This window comes from Dryobates pubescens, chromosome 13 (genome assembly GCF_014839835.1).
Source record: "Dryobates pubescens isolate bDryPub1 chromosome 13, bDryPub1.pri, whole genome shotgun sequence".
Classification (NCBI taxonomy): Eukaryota; Metazoa; Chordata; class Aves; order Piciformes; family Picidae; genus Dryobates; species Dryobates pubescens.
The window spans coordinates 20,816,066-20,838,762 of NC_071624.1; the positions used below are offsets into that span (position 1 = coordinate 20,816,066).

The following is a 22,697-nucleotide window of genomic DNA, read 5'->3' on the forward strand; positions in this document are numbered from 1 at the left end:
TTCTCCCTTTCTAATTGCACTACAAAGGCTCTTCATCCCAATTAGTTTTGATTGGGAATGTGCAGTCTTTTGGCTCTGCTTCCTTTGCATGACAAACCCAACCAGAAGGGCATGACAAGCACAGCTGTGATTTTCCCTTCACCAAATGGAAATGAAAAACCCCCTCCTCCTCCTCCTCCTCCTCTGCTAGTAGCCAACAGGAAACCTGAAGACAAGAGGGGTGAGCTTCACCATTCCCCTTCCTCTGCTGGCTCTGGGTTCAGGCCACACAATTGGCAGGGCCAGACTCCTTGCCAGCTCCAGAAATTGTAGGAGACAAGCAGGACGAGGGGAAAGGCAGAACTGCTCATTTCCGTGCTCTGCATGATCAGAACTGTCACAAACAGGCAACAATGGGTAGCAGGGCACCCCACAAGAAATAGTCACCTGTCCCAGGAGGAAGACATGGAGAAGGGCACTGTCTACTCTGCAGGATGGTATCTGGAATGGAATGCCCAAGACAAATTGATGGCTGGGTAACAAAATCCCCTCCTTGGTGTCATTCTACAGCCTCCTCCATCACCTCTCCCACCTCACACCTATGCTGTGTCTGTAGCAGTGGTGGATTTCTTTGAGGCCAGGCTACACTAATCCTTTCTTTCAAACTTCTCTATTTTCTGTTCCAAGTGTAGAGAGCCCTTCACTGAAGCTGTGCTCAGCAGGGTAAAGCCAGAGCCCAGCAGCAATACAACAAAGATGCTCAAGAAGATGGGATCAGATTTTTCCATTTTTCTGTTTGTTATCTTTTTTCACCACCAACCTTTTCCCCATGGATAATGGAAACAGAGAAGCACAGAATGGGTTGGGTTGGAAAGGACCTGAAAGCTCAGCCAGTTCCAACCCCCCTGCCATGGGCAGGGACACCTCCCACCAGCCCAGGTTGCTTAAGGCCTCATCCAGCCTGGCCTTGAACAGCTCCAAGCCTCCACAACTTCTCTGGGCAAGCTGTTGCTGTGTCTCATCACCCTCATGGGGAAGAATTTCATCCTGATGTCTCATCTAAATGGAGTTATCTCCCCTTAAAGCCATCACCCCTTGTCCTGTCACTACATTTTGGCACACTTCTGGAACGTGCTTGGCTAAAGCCAGCCTTGCTCTGCAGGTCAAAGCTCTCACCTCTCACTAATACACATAGACATGAGATGTTTCTCTTGGCCTCACATGCCTTCTCTGCTGTTTCTAGCCATTAACACATAAGAGGGATCACTAAACTACAAGGTTCCACAACAAATTTAGTATTCATGTTTTCTGAACTCCCTGCAGTGATCCTATGTATACTCCTGAGGCAAAATCCCTCTCTTTTACCCTTGTAAATCCACTGAGATCAAATGATTTCACTTTATCCCCTCCATTCTGAGCTCTTCACTGAAATCTTCAAGGCAAATGCAAAGTCACTACTGTCCTCAAGTGAAACCAAGGCTGGGCCACCGGGCTACAACTAGCACAGAAGATGGGGGAAGGTCATGGAATCATAGAACTGTCAAGGTTGGAAGAGACCTCTGAGATCACCAAGTCCAACCACTCACCTAGAGCTCACAGTGCCACCACTGCTGCTAAGCCACGGCCACCAAACCACATCGCTCAGCCCCACATCCACACAGCTTTTAAACCCCTCCAGGGATGGGGACTCCACCCCTGCCTGGGCAGCCTGGGCCAGTGCCAGAGAAACCCTTGCTGGGAAGAAATTTTTCCTATTCTTCACCATGAAGCTCCCTTGGCACAACTTCCATTCAGTGGCTCCTACTCAGAATCAAGGCACTCAGTACCAGAGCACTGCCTCTACAAACCTGCAGAAAAGCTGAAATCGCTCTAAGCCCTAACCTAATCCCAGCTAACCTGGGAGGGATACCACAGCAGCACGAGCACCACACTGTGAGTAACTCATCTGCACTCTGCTCCAGGCTGCTGTGTTTTCATTACTTGCTGGACCTCGACTTAGCACTTTCATGTTAGCTTATGTAAGCTGAAATCACTCCTCTGAGCTGTCCTCTGGACCGTCCCTTAGCCTTTGCCTACTTCAGCGCTGTCTGCAAAAACAGAGCTCACTCCTTGCCTTTAAGCACTGTTCTGTGGATGCATTATTGTAATTTGCAAGGTGCTGAGGTATTTCAGAGCTGAGGATCTTTGACAGATACCTCTCCAATCCCCCAAAGGTACTTACCTTTCAGCTTTTCCCCAAACATAGTAAGGAAGACAGTGAAGTTAATAGGACCTGGCGCCTCCTTCACCATGTCTTCGAGCTCTTCATTCTTGACATTCAGACGACCTGCAGCAAGGATCATTTTTCATAATAAATCACAAATTGTGTTTCAAAAAACGATTCCCATTCATCTCCTCCCACTGGGGAGCTCAGGGCTCTCTGCAACTTTGCTAATAACATGGCAGAGCACAACTCCACAGTCCCCCCGTGTAAAACAAATTGACAGAGCTGGCTCCGAGATCAAAGGGCAACGGAAGGAGTGAGAAGGATAAATAATACAGAGGTGGCCAGCAGTGGACACAAGAAAGGGCACTGCCAAATAAACTCTTTCTCTTTCTCTTTTTCTTTTCTTCCCCACCCCCCAGGTGAAATCTGGGCCCCACTGATATTAATACAGCAGAGTTCAAACTGTCTGAAGCGAATCCAAGGTCTCAGTACGATGCCTTGCTGTACGACACCTTCCTGAGCAGAAGGACGACTTTCTTAGTGGTATCTCTTCCCTACCTCTGTGCAGTCCTGTCCCATTCCCACCCCTGTGCAGTCCTATCCCTTCCCCACCCGTGTGCACTCCTACCCCTTCCCCATTCCTGTGCTGTACTACTGATGAGAATCTAGATCCTGGCAACCCTACTCAGACTGAGAGGTAATTTGCTGTGACTACTCCACAGGCATTGAAGAGCTTTGCTGAAGAGGAAAGATAGCAGAACTTGGCCTTAAGAAATAAATATTTCAGGGTAACAGTAGCTACAGGCCAAAGTTTGCTAACCTCTTGTCACAATAAAGAGTTCAGGAGCTTCTCTCTTTGCACTGACTCTGCTGGCGTCTGATCCCACCCCAGGGAGCATTAAAGATTCTTATCAAACTCTTTTTAATAAGATCCAGATGGCAAAAGCCCAAATGCCTACATCACTGTTCAAACCTCAGAGGCTGCAACAAGGCTACAACTCCAGCTTGGGGATCATGTTGATTTTTCCTTGGGAAGATTTGCTTGAATCTGCTTGACCTGATGGGGACTGTGATGCACGTGGAGGGCCAGTCCCTGACGCCAGGAGCTGCTCGTTGCACCCACCCGAGCACGCAGCGGCACAGAGCCTCACAGGGAGTCCTCCTCCCTGTGTGTGGGCAGAGGGGCAGCCAGGCCGTGACAACCACATTAACTGGTAGATGCTGCACGGCTCCCAGATGAAAAAGGTGCATCCTGGGAAGCCTGGATTCAGAGGCAAATCAGAAATGCCTGGCATGGACCCCTGCCTGGGTGGGCTCTCCATGGGATAGTTGCAGGGGAGGGCTCCATGCCTTCGGAGAGCTGCCAGCTGCACAGCTCTGTTGCACCACCAGTGAGTCCCAGAGAGACCTTCTGAAAGGAGCTGCTCAGGAGACCTTCCAGCTGGAGCTATGCAGGAAGATAGCAACTGCCACACTGCTATACAGAAGGGAGAGCAAACTAGGCAGGTTTCCTCTTGCCTCCTGTGTATCTCATGGCTTCCCCCACTGCAATTCCAACACCAGCTTTACTTATGTGAAGCTGGAAATGGAGACTGCATCTCTTTCAAGCACTGAATGATAACTCCCAGCTCACCTAGTGCAGCAAATGTGTCTCTCAAGTCTGCTTTGTCAATGAAGCCATCTCTGTTCTGATCCATGATGGTAAAAGCCTGTGGGAAGAGAAAGGACAATGGATTGCCCTTGCCACGTTGCTTTGCAGTCACACCTACCTGTCATGGGGAGCATTCCATTGATGCTTTAAGAAGGATACTTCACTTGCTTGGCTTCATCCACATTGTTGCCCTTTCCTCACTTTCCACACATTCCTGTATCCTGGCAAGGGGCTTAGTTAAACCCACCCAAACTTCTTCTTAGGACATTAGTGCTCAGTGCAGTGTGCAGCTGGGCTGAAGCCAGGGCTGGTGGCTCCAGACACTCAGACCTTAACCCATAACAGTTCGAATTAGGCAGGCTTGAGTGAGGGAGACTTTAGTCAGGGATTCCTCTGTCAATTTTGTACTTAGCCCCTGGCTCTCTCCTCTGTGCAGCTCTCAGATTCTGTAGAACACTTAATGACTGTAGATCTCTCTCTGCTAGCAAGCCAAAGTCCATTTCTCCTGGGCCTGAAGATGATCCATTGTACAGAGACAGCTGAATTGTCAGAGGTACAGGGAAATGGAGGTTTCATTGAGTTATTCAGTCCAAGTTTGCTTCCCTTCCCAAGAATCTGTATCCTTCAGACTCTGTGCTCTGCTGTGTTGACCCTTAAATACTCCTTGCCAGGCAAAATTTAACCTTGGATGGGAAAGGCCCAGTTATTGTTCTCCTTTCAGCCAACACAGAACTGATGTACTTGAGCCATCACTTACCAAGCCAGCTAACTGCCTATTTACCTATTTGCATCTGTGTCTATTCACTGCCCTCACCCTTGCAATCATTCATTGATTTTGAAATATTTTAATGACCTGAAATTCCCCTGGCCATGCTGTGGGGGACAGCAGCAGCAGCAGCAGGCGTGTCTCTGAAGCTGGTTCTCTGTCTGACATGCACATCAATATGTGAGTGTATCTTTACAATGATCAGGGATTATTCTTACTGCAGCATTATTATGAAGGGCAACAGGCTCCTGAGGATAGAGCTAGGCCACTGCAGCTGCAGTAACTTGCAGAGTTTAAAAGGCTGCTGCTCTACAGGGTGCACTTCCTTCTGTGACTGTGTCATATGAATGTATTTTCACGGAATCAAAGAATGGGTTGGGTTGGAAGGGACCTTACAGATCATCCAGTTCCAACTGCCTACCACAGGCAAGGACACCTCCTCCTAGAACAGGCTACTCACAGCCCCAGTCTGGCTTCAAACACTTCCAGCCTTGGAGCCTCCACAGCTTCTCTGGACAACCTGTTCCGGTGCCTCACCACCATTGGGGAAGAATTTCTTCCTAATGTCTAATCTAAATTGAGCTCCTTCCAGCTTGAAGCCCTTTCCCTCATCTTGCCACTCCATGCCTTTGCAAAAACTTCCTCCCCAGCTCTCCTGCAGCCCCTTGAAGGCACTGGGAAACTGCTCCCTGGAGCCTTCTCTTCTCCAGGCTGAGCAGCCCCAACTCTCTCAGGCTGTTTTCGTAGCAGAGATGCTCCAGCCCTTGGTTGCTCTTTATGATCCATTTTCACCTAGCTTTGCCTCCCATTTCTCCCAAAGCCCCACTGCTCACATCCCAGTTTGCCCAAAGTGATTACCTGCAGCCTGCATGTTCATAACCTTTCATTTACCCCCCAAACCATCACCTTATGAAAAAATTAAGCCCAAGTCTTTAGAGTTGCTTTCCTGCCTTTTAGGGAAGCTTGCTTTAAATGGTGATGCACACAATGTGGAAGCAAAACAGACACTAACACGAGGAGCAAAACATAGCCCTGCAAGCTCCCAGAAGACAGGAGGAGCATTAGGTGTGTATTGTAATGCATGAACCTGAAACAGCAGCAAAGATGAAGCTTTTTCTGGTGAGCTGGTTGAGTCTCTAGATAAAAATGTTCTGATCAAACCCAGCTTTTTAGAATTACTTGTCCCAAGCATGCAGTGTTTAGACACAACACAGACTTGGCTTTCATTGGACCACTCCACAGCTTTATACTTTTGCCATTATTCTGCCACCATCCCCCCAGAAATGCTCCCAGTATTATCTTACTTAGAGCAGATCAAACACAGCATTCTGACCAGAATTTTGTTGATGCATCTTCAAACAGTAGTCCTTGGAGGAAATAAAACTGGAAGTTCATAGGACACTGAGAAGAAGTTGGGGAAGAATGTCAAACATGATAAACATCAGGAAGAGACTCTTCCCCACGAGGCTGGTGAGGCACTGCAACAGGTTGCCCACAGAAGATGTGGAGGCTGCAAGCCTGGAGGTGTTCAAGGCCAGGTTGGATGAGGCCTTGAGCAAGCTGGGCTGGTGGGTAGTGTCCCTGCCCATGGCAGGGGGGCTGGATCTGGATGACCACCTCACCTCAAAGAGGTGATTCTGCTACTTTGCTCTGGTGAGACCTTCGTAGTATCATAGAATCAGTCAGGGTTGGAAGGGACCACAAGGATCAGCTAGTTCCAGCCCCCCTGCCATGGGCAGGGACACCCCACACTAGATCAGCCTGGCCAGAGCCCCATCCAGCCTGGGCTTAAACACCTCTAGAGACAGGGCCTCAACCACCTCTCTGGACAACCCATTCCAGGGCTTCACCACTCTCATGGGGAAGAACTTCCTCCTCACCTCCAGCCTGAATCTCCCCACTCCCATCTTCATTCCATTCCCCCTGGTCCTGATCCTGAGAAATCCCTCCCAAGCTTTCTTGTAGGCCCCCTTCAAATACTGGAAGGCCACAATTAGGTCACCTCTGAGCCTTCTCTTCTTACCAGGAGTGCTGTGTGCAGGTCTGCAGCCCTCAACGTAGGAAGGACACGGACCTGATGGAGAGGGTCCAGAGGAGGCCATGAAAATGATCAAGGGGTTTGAGCAGCTCTGTTATGAGGACAGGCTGAGGGAGCTGGGGGTGTTCAGCTTGGAGAAGAGAAGGCTCCAGGGACATCTAATAGCCTGCCAGTACCTGAAGGAGGCCACAAGAAGGATGGAGAGAGACTGTTTCCAAAGGCCTGCAGGGACAGGACAAGGGACAATGGCTTTAAGCTAGAGCAGGTCAGATTGAGACTGGATGTTAGGAACAATTTCTTTACTGTGAGGGTGGTGGAACACTGGATCAGGTTGCCCAGGGAGGTGGTTGAGGCCCCTTCCCTGGTGATATTGAAGGTGAGGCTGAACAGGGCTCTGGGCACCCTGATCCAGTCTGTCCCTGCTGACTATGGGGAGGCTGGACTGGATGAGCTTTGGAGGTCCCTTCCAACCCCAACCCATTCTATGATTCTGTGCTCCCATTAGCTGTGGGTAAAGGTGAGTGGTGTTCACTGTTTTACCCAGGCCATGTTCTCAGTCCTTTGCAGTGGTTTTTGGTCTCATTCTCCAGTGAGCTTTGCTGGTGAGAATCCTCATGAACATTAAAGCTGAAAGCCAGGTGCACAAAATTAAAGAGCAGCTGTTGAGCCCAGTGGAAATTGCTTTGGAGATGTGACTTAGGGAAAAATGGGGGGAAAATGAATAATCTGAAATGAGAAACCAGTGCCAAATGGGATGGCTCACAGAGATTCAGGACAAAAACACACACTCAGCAAATAATCTGTCCTTAGTATGCTTCACCTTTGATGCCAGCCCAGTAGATTCACCTCCTCACAGGTAACTGGTCAAAGACTCTACAAGGCATGGCAGCAGCACATTATTAGGGATCTAAAAGGTGATTTTTCAGTGAGTTGCAGCATGCTGGTTTGGTTTATTGGCATTTATGGGGGAAGTCAGCTGAGGGCTTCCTGGTGTTTTTGTTTCTAGTTTGTGGGCAGTCTTAGAAGGGCACTGAGGAATATTTTTCTGTTGCTATTGTGGAACAGTCCACTCCTGAAAGCCTTGGTTCAACAAGGCCTCTCTAGTCAGGATCATACATGAGCATGTACCTCTATTCTTATTTGAAATGCCATTGAAACTTGACCATCTGCTCAAGGTTAAGGTGTTCAAGTTTCCCTGGATCAGGGACATGAGATAATAATTTCCTTTTATTTTGGGGAAAGGGCTCCTCAAAAAAGTCTAGAGCTTGGAGCAGGAGAGTAAGGGGAAGGAAGGAAAAGGTAGGGAGGGAAAGGAAGGGAGGGAGGGAGGTAAAGGAAGGAAGGGAGGGAGGTAAAGGAAGGGAGGGAGGGAGTTAAAGGAAGGGAGGGAGGGAGTTAAAGGAAGGGAGGGAAGGAAAGGAAGGGAGGGAGGGAGGGAGTTAAAGGAAGGGAGGGAGGGTAAGGAAGGAAGGGAGGGAGGGAGGGAAAAGAAGGGAGGGAGGGAGGGAGGGAAAGGAAAGGAGGAAGGGAGGGAAAGGAAAGGAGGAAGGAAGGGAGGGAAAGGAAAGGAGGAAGGGAAAGGAAAGGAAAGGAGGGAGGGAGGGGAAAAGGGAGGAAGGAAGAAAGGAAGGGAGGAAGGAAGAAAGGAAGAAAGGAAGGAAGAAAGGAAGAAAGGAAGAAAGGAAGAGGAAGAAAGGAAGAGAAAGAAAGCAAGAAAGAAAAAGAAAGAAAAAGAAAGAAAAAGAAAGAAAAAGAAAGAAAAAGAAAGAAAAAGAAAGAAAAAGAAAGAAAAAGAAAGAAAAAGAAAGAAAAAGAAAGAAAAAGAAAGAAAAAGAAAGAAAAAGAAAGAAAGACACAGAAGGAAAATTAGATGGCAGCCAAACCACAGAGATGATTCAGAAAACAACTGTGTGTTCTATTAAAGCAGATGGAGAATTGAATAAGGATCACAAACAAAGCCTATGTTATTCATTAGCAATGACAGGAGACTGGAGAACAACAGAAGAGTGGCCAACCTCTTTGAACTCCTGGATCTGGGTTTGTTCAAACATGGAGAATACATTGGAACCACCTTCGATCTTCTTCTTTGCCTTTTTTGGAGCCTGTAATGCAAGTAAGAGGATCCAGTAGCTACTAATTTGTCTGCTAAGCACACATGAAAACAAATTCCATCTTTAACAGAAGGTAAAATATATATGCTCACATAACACAAGAGGGTTTGATGAGGTTTTCAATTCAGCCCACTCTAGATATACAGACATATGGCATCAAAAACGCTGCTCTAGTAGGAGAGGAATCTCTCACTGAGGATTTTTGCCTTGCTCTAGCCTGGAATCTCAAAACTTGGATGAACAAGGAGAGCTTCTCACTGTGCTGCCTTGCAAAGGATAAGGCACCCAAAGACTGACCACCACAGCTGCTCCACTGCTTGTTTCCCCAAGGAGCCATCAGTCACCTATGCCAGGCCATCTGAGACAGCAGACTGCTCTCCTTCCTGCACTGGCTTTGCAGAGCTCTGTGATGTGAGCTTATGATCTCCCTCAGAGATGCAAGATAAAATTCCCAACCTACTGTTCTCAATATGCAGAAGCAATTCAGTTAAGTGGCTACAGCTTCTCCTTCCCAGTTCCCATGCAGGGACAGGCAGACAGACGCAGAATGAGCCCTTGCACAAAGACTCAGCTCAGGAACCATGCAGGGAAATGATACCACTTCCTACTCAGATAGAAATGATCAGAGGTCTGCTCTGTCTGGACCAGCACTGACTGAACACCACCTTCCCAAGGAGGAACAACTTCTGCACTTGGAGGAGAGCCTGTGTTCCTTCCTCAGCACTTGACACTCCACTGCATGGCCTCCCCAGCCTGTACAGTTGTAATATTCAGGGTACTCCTTGTAAAGAAAAGGGCAGGGCCTGCTTTGGTCACTGCTCTGGAGACTGAAAGCTGGGACAGACAGATACTGGAAAGGAGCCACAATGATTATACAATCATAGAATGGGTTGGGTTGGAAGGGACCTTAAAGATCATCCAGCCCCAATCCCCTGCCATGGGCAGGGACACCTCCCACCAGCACAGGCTGCTCAAGGCCTCATCCAGCCTGGCCTTCAACACCTCCAGGCAGGAGGCAGCCACAGCCGCCCTGGGCAACCTGTGCCAGAGTCTCCCCACCCCTACTGGCAAGAATTTCTTCCTCATCTCCAGTCTCAATCTCTCCTCTCCCAGCTCAAAGCCATTATCTCTCATCCTGGCACTCCCAGCCCTTGTCCAAACTTCCTCCCCAGCTCTCCTGGAGCCCTTCAGGTACTGGAAGGCTGTTCTGAGGTCTCCCTGGAGCCTTCTCTTCTCCAGGCTGAACAGCCCCAGCTCTCCCAGCCTGCCCTCACAGGGGAGGTTCTGCAGCTCTCTGATCATCTCCACGGCCTCCTCTGGAACCTTTCCGGCAGTGTCTAAGAATCTAATATCTGCTAAAAATCAGTCAGAAGTAGACTTCATTATACCTGTATGAATAAGGGCCTGAGAAGCTTGACTAAGACAATGCAGTTCTTTTCCTGCAGTAAAGACTAAAATTTGGGACTCCCAAGGCTGACAGAATGTCTTACCCCCAGCATTGTCCTTCCTTGGGGCAGGATAACGAGCTACATTGCCTTTTGAGTTCCCTTCCAGACAGATTATTTTTGCCTTTATCATTTTGACTTTTAAACTTCATCATCAGAGTCCCACCTGGTTCTCATGTCACAGAAAATTAGTCTTACTTAGTTTGGGCTATTCTGCATGAAACAGAAGGCAACTTCTACTGTCTCCTTTCATCAAAATGAAAAAGCCTTGTGAAAGTTCAAATCCAATACTGATTTCAAATATCCTGAGGAGCAGAGCAGCTCAAGGAAATATTCCCACTTGGCTCTGTTTGAAGTATACATTGTCTGATCAATTTAATTTGCCAGACCAATTTCTGCACTCAGCCAACCTCTTTTAGATCCCAAGCTGAGAATTAAGGCTAGGGTAGAGACTCACCCACACTCCAGACCTGTCAAGTTCCAATCAGCTAATGCAAAGCACTAGAATTTGGAAACAGGAATGGAAATTCAAAGCAAAAAAACCCAACAACCCTATTTGTAGTGAGGGTAAAAATAAGGATAGAATGCCACCACAGGAATGGGGGGGAGGGGGTAAGTGGGATGTCTAATGAATGGAGAAATATTGATTTTGGAATCAACAGATTCCCTCCTCCTCCTCCACATGAAATAAGTGTTATTCTGAGCAGTAATGGGCAACCTTCCCTGTAACCTGAGGTGCCTGGTGGAGGTTTTTGACACTTCCAGATTGGATGGAAATATTAAGCCCAATGCTACGTGTTTACAGGCAGCTGCTCCCCGAGGGAAAAAGAAAGCAGATGTGCCCCAGCAGAATGCATTGCAGCTGTCTGGGGAAGGGGCCACAGGGCACAGGGCTCTCTGTGTGCATATGGGGTGGGAGAACTGGTTCCCTGTGCTGGTCTTGATGCAGGCAAAACATGGCTTGATGTTAGAATCAGGGAATCACTGAATGCTAGGGGTTGGAAGGGACCTCTGGAGAGCATCCAGTCCAACCCCTCTGCCAGAGCAGCATCACCCAGAGCAGGCCACACAGGAACAGAACCAGAAGGATTTTGAATGTCTCCAGAGAAGGAGACTCCAGAACCTCTCTGGGCAGGCTGCTCCAGGGCTCTGTCACCCTCACAGCAAAGAAATTTGTCCTCATGTTGAGATGGAACTTCCTGAGCTGCAGTTTATATCTGTTGTCCCTTGTCCTATCACAGGACACCACTGAAAAGAGCCTGGCCCCTTCTTGACACCTACCCTGTGGATATCTGAAAACATTCTTAAGATCCCCTCTCAGCCTTCTCCAAACTAACCAGTCCCAGGTCTCTCAGCCTCTCCTCATAAGCCAGATGTTCCAGTCCCTTCATCATCCTCATAGCCACTCTCATGCTCTGCTCTGACCAAGCACAGCATCCACACTCAGGGGTGAATTTTCCCCACACCAGCAACCAATCTGCACCTTCCCAGCACCAGCAAAGGACAGCAGGCTCCAGCTCCAGGTTTTGTTAAGTGTTCCATGCCAAACACTGGCAATATTTCCCTTCTTCCTCAGTTTAATGGCTTCTCTGTGCTGTGAGGCTATAAGCAAGGATCACAACTATAAGAAAGGAGCAGATAAACCCAAAAGCTGTGGCTCAGTATCTGTAAGACACAGACCAGCAGCACACAAAAAAACCCTCCAAATATTTCTTCCATTAGTGAACTCTTATTCAAGGCAAGTAAGATTGAAGACTAATTATACAGAGAACAATCACTCCACTAGGAGAAATTAATCCTAGCAGGATATTTGGGCCTGTGTGAACCTCATGAGGTTCTACATGACCAAGTGCAGTCCTGCACATGAGTTGGGAAAGTCCCCAGCATCCATCAAGAGCTGGAGAGCAGCCCTGAGGAGAAGGACTTGGGGTTGCAAAGCTGGACATGAGCTGGCACCAAGTGCTGCCAGCCCAGCCCCAGTCTGTCCTGGAGTGATCCCCATCAGTGTGGGCAGCAGGGGCAGGGAGGGGATTCTGCCCCTCTGCTCTGCTCTGATGAGACCTCCCTGCAGTGCTGGGGCAGCTCTGGAGCCCTCAGCACAGGCAGGCACCTGGTGGAGCAGTGCCAGAGGAGGCCACAGCAATGCTGGCAGGGCTGGAAGCCCTCTGCTGTGAGGCCAGGCTGAGAGAGTTGGCCTTGGGCAGCCTGGAGAGGAGAAGGCTCCAGGGAGAGCTTCTGGTGGCCTTGCAGTGCAAACAGGCCAAGGGGTGATGGTTTGGACTCAAAGAGAGAGATTTAGCCTGGAGAGAAGTTAAAAATGTTCTCAGTGAGGGTGATGAGAGCCTGGCCCAGGTTGCCCATAGAGGTGGGAGCTGCCCCATCCCTGGAGCCATTCCAGGTCAGGTTTTTTTGGGCTCTGAGCAGCCTGCTCTAGTTGGGGATGTCCCTGCTGCCTGCAGGGAGTTGGACTGGATGAGCTTTAAATGTCCTTTCCAACCGAAACCATTCCATGACTGTAGATTTGTTTGATGTTACTCTCTGGGTAGTCATCTCCAGGGATGATGAAGGAGATCTTTGCCTATGTCACTCAAAGCTATCTTTACATTTTCTGCTGAAGCTCTGGGGATGGATTCTATTTATGATCTGCTCACTTGTGGAATGGGGCTGAGACCCCCAATACATTTCACAGGGGCCAGTGAACAGCTGCTGGATGAGAATGTTCTTCCATCACCAGTATCAAGCTAAATCTTTTGGCACTGAAGGTATAGAGCACCTCACCTTATCAGCCTCTTGGGTTTGGTATGTGTGGTATTGGGAACATACTTCATCTGCTCTGCAAGAGCAGGAAATCCACAATCACAGAAAGAACTTGTACCCTGATTTTGCAGTTAGAATCACAGAATCACAGAAGGTTTTCATCTGGAATAGCCTTCTGAGATCACCCAGTCCAACCAGCAACCCAACACCACCATGGCCACCAAACCATGGCCCCAAGTGCCATGGCCACACCTTTCTTGGACCCCTCCAGGCATGGGGACTCCACCACCCCCCTGGGCAGCCTGTGCCAATCCCTGACCACTCTTGCAGCAAAGACATTTTTCTTCATCTCCAACCTAACCCTCCCCTGGCACAATTTCAGGCCATTTGCTCTCCTCCCATCACCTGATCCTAGGGAGCAGAGCCCAACCCCCACCTGGGTCCAACCTCCTCTCAGAGAGCTGCAGAGAGCCAGAAGGTTTCCCCTTAACCTGCTCTCCTCCAGACTAAACAAGCCCAGCTCTCTCAGCCTCTGAAGAGGCTACTCTCAGGTCCTAGAAAGTGGAAGGCTGAGAGATGGACAGGTGGAGAAGGAACAGAGCACAGGACACTGTGGCTGTCTTTCTGCTGGCAACTCCAGAACAGAAAGAGCTCTGTGCTGCTATGGGACAGCTCCAAGCACTCCAGAATTGTAATGGCTGGAATCAGGATGCTGCCTGTGCAGTATCACTCATAAAGAGTGGCAGAGCAAAAAAAGCAGCACAGAACTGAGCAAAGCTATTGTTCATGATCTGCCAAGGCTTTAGTAGGTGATCTGCTGAGGAGCAGGTGGGTTGATCTCTTCTCCCAGGCAGCCAGCACCAGAACAAGAGGACACAGTCTCAAGCTGCACCAGGGGAAGTTTAGGCTGGAGGTGAGGAGAAAGTTCTTCCCAGCAAGAGGAATTGGCCATTGGGATGTGCTGCCCAGGGAGGTGGTGGAGTCGCCGTCCCTGGAGGTGTTCGAGAGGGGATTGGATGTGGCACTTGGTGCCATGGTCTGGCAGGCATGAGTTGGTGGGTGACAGGTTGGACTTGATGATCTTTGAGGTCTTTTCCAACCTCATTGATTCTCTGATTCTATGATCACTGCTGCCTGCCTTGATTTCCCCATGTGGGAGCTGCAAAGTGTGCTGAGCTGCACGGTGCAGGGATGGCTGCCCTGCCTGTGCTGGGAGGCTGGCACGCTCACAACGTGCCAGAGGAGAAACTCAAGAGCCGAGGGTCCCCTGGGCTCAGATTCCAAGGCCTCAGTAGCACATCAGCAGGAGGAATGTTGCAACAACTGAAGCAGCCTATTAATATTCCTGCCTGAGTGTATTAATCATCCCATTGTGAAGGCAGCAACACTCCACTTGACAAGAGAAACCACAGGCTTGTCGCATATCACTCATTTGTCTCACTGCTGTTAGCACTCTCTCAATTAGCCTCCCTTTTCAAGGGGCTTCCTTGGATTTGTTATTATTATTATTATTATTATTATTATTATTACTACTATCATCATCATCATCTGGTTTGGGTTTATTTCAGAAGCTTTAAATGAAAAAGAAATAGAAATAAAAATTGGAGCCATAGCACAATCTGGTTCCTAGAAAGCTCTCTTTGACCCAGGCATTCGCTTTGAGCTGAGTTTCCCTCCCTGAGGTTCTGTATTTTCCTCCTCTCTGGCAGTGTCAGGCAGCCAGAGAGAACAAGGGACAGGCAGAAAAGGGTCTGAGCTGCCTTTGCCCCTCTGGAGAAAGAATAGGGAAAGCTCTGATTTGAGGGTGGCCTAAAAGAAAAGGGGGCACAGAGTCCCTTTATATCTCTCCATGCAAAGGAGGAAGAAGCTGAACATACAACACTTCTCACTTCAAGATGTGAGAGCTTGTTTGCCCTGACAAATTCATGAAGGTCTGCTGCTAGAGCAGGTTCATGACACCACAGGGGCAAAGGAAGTGATGCTGAATTATCACAGGACTTAATCACCTCAGCCCCTCAATGAATTTTGCAGGTAACCCAGGAATGTCTGGAAAAGCAGAGCAGGTGCTGCAGTGTCATAGAATCAGAGAACTTCTTTGGTTAGAAAAGGCCTCTAAGATCACCCAGTCCAACCATCAACCTAACACCACCAAACTATGTCCCCAGGTGCCATGGCCACAGCTGGCTTGAACCCCTCCAGGCTTGGGGACTCCACCACCTCCCTGGGCAGCCTGTGCCAACCCCTGGCCACTCTTGCAGCAAAGAAATTTTTCCTCACCTCCAACCTAACAATTTCAACCTGGCACAATTTCTGGACATTTCCTCTCCTCCTATTGCTTGTAACTTGGGAGCAGAGCCCAAGCCCCACCTGGCTCCAGCCTCCGCTCAGGGAGCTGTAGAGAGCAATGAGGTCTCCCTCAGCCTCCTCTTCTCCAGGCTGAACACCCCCAGCTCCCTCAGCTGCTCCTCCCCAGCTTTGTTGCTCCAGACAAGGTGCTGCAGTGTGGTGAAGCAGACAAGAGGCTGCCACATTAACAAAGATTCAGCTCCATACCTGACGCTGCTCCACGCTGACTGCTCAGTGCACACTTCTGCCCTTCAGCACTTATGAAGGAACCAACTGCTACTTAGGTTGTTGGGTGTTTGGGGTTTTTTTTCAGGCAAAATGGGGATAACACTGCCAGCACCCAGAGTTTTGGGTTGGTTTGGGGAGGTCTGCTCCCTGTTTGGTCCTCCATACCTTAAACCACAATGAAAATTCTCTGAATAAAGATTCATAGAGTCACAGCATGGGTTGGGTTGGAAGAGACCTTAAAGCTCAGCCAGTTCCAACCCCCTGCCATGGGCAGGGACACCTCCCACCAGCACAGCTTGCTCAAGTCTGCATCCAGCCTGGCCTGGAACACCTCCAGGCAGGAGGCAGCCACAGCCTCCCTGGGCAACCTGTGCTGGAGTCTCCCCACCCTCACTGCAAAGAATTTCTCCCTCCTCTCCAGTCTCAATCTGCCCTCTTCCAGCTCAAAGCCACTGTCTTTCATCCTGTCACTCCCAGCCCTTATCCAAAGTTCCTCCCCATCTCTCCTGGAGCCCCTTCAGGTACTGGAAGGCTGTTCTGAGGTCTCCCTGGAGCCTTCTCTTTTCCAGGCTGAACAGCCCCAACTTTTGCAGCCTGTTCCTATCGGGGAGATTCTCCAGCCCTCTGCTCATCTTTGTGCTTCAGCAGCTCCAGGTCCTTCTTGTGCTGGGGGCAGCAGGACTGGCTGCAGTCTCGCAAGAGCAAAGCAGAGGGGCAGCATCCCCTCCTTCATCTATTCCTGACAGCCAAAGCTAAAGCACAAGCAGAAACACTTCCCCACCCAGCAACCTATTGTGTCTTCTTTATTGTTTTCACCAGAGAAGCCAGCAAAGGCTAAGCAGGTCTCCAGGGAGGGAGTCCTTCAGAGAAAATTAATGGTGCACAGTCTTAAGAGCCCAATTGTGTTGTCTTCTACCCATATGTGTTTATTCAGCCCAGGGCAAACTAGACACAAGATCCCAGCAGCTTTAAATTGCACTGCCTGGCGTGGTGCGCTGCCTTCCTCTGCAGCTACCCCCCTGACTACAGCGAAGGCACAGTCATCCATCATCTCTCCCAGACTCTGTCCCCTGCTGTGATCCACAGTATGACGGGAGCTCAGACTTACTATTACTTTTTCATCCATCACACTTTCTCCTTGTTTTCCATCCACTCTGGGATCTCAGTGCTGACATTTTCTGTCTTTGCTTTTCTTGTTGTTGTTGTTACCACTGAATCAGGCTGAGAGAGCTGGGGCTGTCCAGCCTGCAAGTAGAGGGTTCCAGGGAGACCTCAGAGCAGACTTCCAGTACCTGAAGGAGCTCCAGGAGAGCTGGGGAGGGACTTTGGACAAGGGCTGGGAGTGCCAGGATGAGACAATGGCTTTGAGCTGGGAGAGGGGAGATTGAGACTGGAGATGAGGAAGAAATTCTTTGCAGTGAGGCTGGGCAGACTCTGGCACAGGTTGCCCAGGGAGGCTGTGGCTGCCTCCTGCCTGGAGGTGCTCGAGGCCAGGCTGGATGAGGCCTTGAGCAAGCTGTTCTGGTGGGAGGTGTCCCTGCCTATGGTAGAGGGATGGAACTGGCTGAGCTTTAAGGTCCCTTCCAACCCAACCCATTCTGTGATTGTATGTCTCCCTGAAGCCACTTTCTGAATCAGAAGTTACATCTTGGGCCCATTCAAGGCAGCACTGGACAGGATTGTTGTTGATTTTAGTCTCACAGGTTTGTTCTGCTGAGATATGTCCTGCTGCATCTGCTCCAGAGATCCCTTCCATGGCCAAGCCACCCTCTTTCAGTGTGGTTTACGGCAGGTGAGCAGCAGAAGACCAACCCAAGTGCACACCTTTGAGGGATCAGTCTAGAGGAGTACCCAACATAAACTGCTCTAAGGGCACAATTTGCATTTCAAACAGACAACAGCCTCAGAACAGGGTAACAAACCCCATGGTATCAGACCCCAGAGACAGAAGATCTTTTTGTTACCTGCTCTGCACTCACAAACAGATACCTCCCTTCTCAGCCTCACTCCCTCTCCCCGGCAGTCCCAGCCTCCCACACAGCCACACCGCCACACCTTTGATCCCTGCCAGATACAGAACTCTGTTGGGCTGTGTCCTGCCTGCTTCACGCTCCCCTACACCAAAGCATTCTCCTTTGCCCCTACACCAAAGCATTCTTCTTCACCCCACATGAAATCCCTTCCCAACCACAGTCTCCTTGTTGCTCTCGCACAGATAGACACAGAAGGCCCTTATCTCCCAGCCCTTATCTCAGCACAGCAGCTAACCTCTCCAAACCGCAGGCTGCTCAACCGCTGTGACCCAAAACTCACCAGCTGCTTTCCCCACCCAGCAGACTCTCTCCTCCAGCACAGGCAAGCGCTGCTGCTCCATGTAAACAGCAGAGCAGTGCCCCAGCCACACACACATGTGCACACACACACACACACGTGTGCAGCTGTGCTCACAACCACTTCAGCAGCTAAACACTGGCCGCATTTTCAGCTGGGGGAGTCAGCAGTGCCATGCTGGGGGCCGTGCCTGCTTGGTGCAGGTGGCACATCGCAGGCAGGCTGCAGAGCACATCTGAGCAGCTATTTTTGGGCACGCAGCTCCCTGCTCACAGAGAATTTGCTGCGAGGTGTCACTGCCACTGAATCAACACAGCACGGGGTGGGGAAGAAGAAAAAGGCTTCTCCCTCCCTCCTTCCTCCTGCTTCTCTCCTTCCTCCTCTCCATCAGCACGGAGCGTGCAGGGAGGCATCACAGCCCCGACTTCCCTGGAATTCCCTGGAATTAACGGAGAGCTGGAGACAGTTCTCAGAACTCCATTCCACAGCACTTGTGTGGTCTGCTCTCGTTAGGAAAAATTATCTCCCTGAACCCTGCCTCTCTCACTCTCATCAGCCCTGTGTGTCAGAGCCTGGTAGCACTGGCTGACTTGTAATTATTTTTTACTATGCTGCTTTGTCTGCACTAATCCTTTGAAAGTAGCTTTACTGCACATCTGAAATATTATGATGCCATAAAACCTCTGTAATATTTATAAATCCCTTAAGACATCATAAAGAGAGGGGGGGGAAAAAACCCCTCCCCACAGAGTTCATCTAGCATAATTACATATACATTTCCCTCTGATTAATAAAAAATGATCACTTCCTTATGTAAAGATATTCTTCAGCTTTCTTTCATTAAGGCTATTTTTTTTTCCCCTTTCCACTTTAAATCCATTTCATGTGGCCCTGTGTAGTAAGGTACCTCGGAAGATATTTGCCCAAAAACAAAAGGCACGATGAAAAAGAACCACCCCAGAGATTCGGTCGTCGGCTGAACTGGGAGCGAGGAGACAGGGAGGCCTCCTGCTGCGCTTTCACATCTCCTAACTTAAGCGATTTCACCACAGAATGCCCTGAAATCGTCTTCCGACAGCAAGCACTCAACGGAAGGGGAGGGGAGAAAAGTGATCAATAAAGTCTAAAAGAAGAGGGGGAGAAAGAAAACCTAAGACCCAGCACCTGCCCCCCCCCCAGTACCACCAAAGGGCTGGCTTAGGCTTCAGTGAAGCTGATTAAAAGGCAAGCTGAAAAGCCGCAGCCAGCACAAGGCTCTGCTCACCTCTGAGACTGTGCTGAGGAACCTGAGTCGTGGCTGTGTGCTCCGTGTGAATCCTCTGGCACTGGGCTTGCACTGCTTGAAACTGGGACCTAGTTTTGTGCCTGGATTTTAGAAATTACTTTGAACGTGGTTTTATCCATCACTTGGACCCCATCCATCACCTGCTTAAGTGGGATCAGGTTTGAGCTAAGCTATGAGAAAGCTTTTCATCTACATCTCCCTCTCCGGTGCTCTCCAGAATCAAATACTCCATAGCCCCAGGGAGCCACTGGGCAGCACTACTTTAAGACAGCCTGAAAAGGACCTGCAAAAAGCAGAACAGGAGGACAGGGAACATCACCAGCTTCTGTTTGCTGGTGGTGTTGTCATTCCTCTGAATTTGCACAAGACAAAGAGAGAGCCCAACGTGCCCAGTGCTCCTGGGGCTCCTCCTTTGCTCCTTGGAATCACTTCAAGTACATCTTTGGTGCAGAGGTGGCTGCTGGAGTCCCAGAGCTAAAAGCCAGCAGTGAGCAGGGCAAAGACAAGACACAGAAACTTCTGCAGCACTTCCTCACGGTCTCAAGAGCAGCACAGTCACAGTCCTGGAGTCAGCCCCTTCCCTCACACCCCACCACTCCACAGCAGACCTTAGCAGCACTTGGGAGCCCCAACCTTGCCAGGCAGTGCTGCACAGGAGTGTTACTCCTGGAAGGAAGGCTCCTCCCTTGGGCAAGTGCCCCTCTGTTCCCTGCCTCCCTCCTCTGTTTAAACACATGCAGAACAGCCCTTGGAAGGTGGCAGCTTGCTCTGTGGGCTGGATCTTCATCCTGGATGTGCTGCTAAGGAGGAGATTTCACAGGGTTCTGCTCTGTTTGAATTGCTAGGGTCAGAGAGGAATGCAGAGAGAGAGGAAAAGATAAAACCTACCATTGCTGCTGCTGCTCCTTCCACCCCTTCTCTGCCACCTGGTCAGCCAGCAAACACAGTGCCAATTGTCCCTTTATATAGTGTCACCAAGGAATAAAAATATGCCTGCTCCAAGTTTAGACAATAGATGTCAGGTTGGAAAAGTGCAGTAATTGGATCCCAATACCATTCCAAGCATCTGTTCCATGCACAGCTTTTGCTTCCACAGGGATAGAGCAGTGGATGAGCAGAGTGGGCAGTTGGGATAGGATTGCACAGCCGTCCCAGGCAGCCAGAGCTGGAGGGGCTTTCCTGAGTGCTTCTGAATACCAAGCACAGGGCATGGGCTGCACAGATTTGAGGTGGATAAAGCAACCTGGAAAAACAGAGAGAAACCTCTCATTGCTCTCTACAGCTACCTGAAAGGAGGTTGTAGCCAGGTCTCTCCTCCCAGGCAACCAGCACCAGAACAAGAGGACACAGTCTCAAGCTGTGCCAGGAAGTTTAGGCTGCAGGTGAGGAGAAAGTTCTTCCCAGAAAGAGAGACTGGCCACTGGAATGTGCAGCCCAGGGAGGTGGTGGAGTCCCCATCCCTGGGGGTGTTCAAAAAAGGCTTGGATGTGGCACTTGGAGCCATGGTTTAGTTGTTAGGAGGTGTTAGGTGTTAGGTTGGATTTAATGATCTCTGAGGTCTTTTCCAACCTGGTTGATTCTATGATTTTCCAGGTTCTCCAACACATTGCTTGAGGAAATGCAGAGCAAAGCAGCAGTCTGGGCCACTGAGATGTCTGCTGGCTGCAGAGCCTGGTGCCTGCATTCAGAGCTCCAACAAAACGACTGAGGTTCTGCTTAGGTGCATCTGTAACTGGGAGGTGTGCTGGGAAAGGGCTGCTCTGAGATGGCAATAAAGTGACTCAGAGCAGGTCTGTCTCCCCTGAATGTATCACACATGCCTGAAGACCAGGGGCTAGATGTCAAGCTCCTGCAAATTGATAGAGAGTCCTGGACTTCAAAGCATGACAAAAGAGATGTGGTAATGAATATGGTGTTAAGGGCAGGAGGAAAGGAAGGCAGCATGAGAACCACAAGGGCTCTGTCTCCTGGGGAAAGCTCACAGCCATTAGTGCACACAGCTTCCACCTGATTCATCAATCATGTTGGACTTTATCACAACTGGCCAAAACATTAACCAGGACAGAATGGCACAGTTCCATGGGCATGAAATCATACTGCCTAAAGCTCTAATCTGTGTCCACAAGAGTATCTACACACTGCACCCCAGTGCACTGCAACCAGCAGCACAGTAAGTTTTTCAGGAATATACACGACCATCATTTGTGGCCAAGGAGTCCTGGCTCCAGGTCTGGGCTTCCCATTCCAAGAGAGACAGGGAGGCTGCAAAGCTGCAGAGGGGCCTGGAGCAGCTCTGGGAGGAGCAAAGGCTGAGAGCCCTGGGGCTGAGAGCCTGCAGAAGAGCAGCCCCAGAGGGCAGCTGAGCAATGCTCAGCAAGAGCTAAAGGAGCTGTGGGGAGCAAGAGGCTGGGGCCAGACTCTTGTCAGTCGTGCCCAGGAACAAGCCAAGAGGCACAGACTGGAAGCCAGGAGGTTGGATGTGAAGAGGAGGAGAAAGTTGCTTGTTGTGAGGGTGCTGGAGGCCTGGAGCAGGCTCCCCAGAGAGGTTGTGGAGTCTCGTGGCCTGGAGAGCATCCAAAGACCCCTGGGGCATTGTGGTGCTGGGCTAGCTGCTGTGGGTGCCCTGCTTGAGCAGGGGTTGGACTGGATGACCTCCAGAGGTGCCTTCCAGTGCCCACCACGCTGGGATTCTGGGACTCCAAGACACTTATCTACATCAGTAACACAAACCTTGAGTCACAAATGTGCTTAATCAATCCTCTGGGCTGTCAGACAGAGGTAGGTTGAAGCATCTCATTGAACAAGGACCTTGTTCTTCCTCCAGGTCTAACCCCTTGCAGTGCTGTCATCTCTAATCTTAGATGTGGCTGCATGCTCTGCAGGGCAAGGACAGTTTTAGCTGTTGTGAAGTACCTCAAACACCTACAGGGGTAATTAAGTAATTAATAAGTGTAAGACAATTCAGCTGCCTTTAGCCAACCTGCAGTGGGTAGGGGCTGGAAGTCAGCCTGGGGTGCAGAGACCCTGCACCAACAACAGCGTAACAATAATCCACTCACACCCCTTGCCTGCAAGCACCTGCTGGACAGCAGGCCCAGGCTGGTACACCAGGCTGAGTCTGGGGATCTGGAAAAGTCAGAGCAAGGGTTTTGAACAAAATCTTGCAGTTTGCCTCCTGCAGCCCAGCAGGCAGCTGGGTGCTGGCCTGCACCAGGAGTGTGGCCAGCAGGGCAGAAGATGATGGATTCTGCCCCTTCCCTCTGCTTTGGTGAGATCCCACATTGAATACTGCCTCCAGTTCTGGTGTCCCCAGCATAAGAAGGACACAGAGCTGCTGGAGTGAGGCCAGAGGAGGCCACAATGATAATACAAGGGCTGGAGAACTCCCCTATGGGGATAGGCTGTGAGAGTTGGGTCTGTTCAGATTGGAGAGGAGAAGACTCCAGGGGGACCTTAGAGCAGTCTTCCAGCACCTGAAGGGATCCTGAGGATCCTGGAAGGCTGGGGAGGGATTTTTCATAAGAGTGTCTGGGGACAAGACAAGGGGGAATGGT

The 22,697-nt window shown here is 50.0% G+C and overlaps 1 protein-coding gene across 1 annotated transcript in view; it reads right to left on the bottom strand.

Annotated features, from left to right (window-relative positions):
• Nucleotides 1–20,069, bottom strand: part of MYL10 (myosin light chain 10) — a 29,996-nt gene extending 9,927 nt beyond the window's left edge. The window contains exons 1-4 of the mRNA XM_009910727.2: nucleotides 20,032–20,069; nucleotides 8,656–8,742; nucleotides 3,819–3,894; nucleotides 2,201–2,305 (exon numbers count right to left, since the gene is read on the bottom strand). Of these exons, the coding sequence (XP_009909029.1) occupies nucleotides 2,201–2,305; nucleotides 3,819–3,894; nucleotides 8,656–8,742; nucleotides 20,032–20,034 (271 nt within the window). The 5' untranslated portion in view covers nucleotides 20,035–20,069. The remainder of the gene's footprint in view (nucleotides 1–2,200; nucleotides 2,306–3,818; nucleotides 3,895–8,655; nucleotides 8,743–20,031) is intronic.
• Between the last annotated feature and the right edge of the window lie 2,628 nt (nucleotides 20,070–22,697).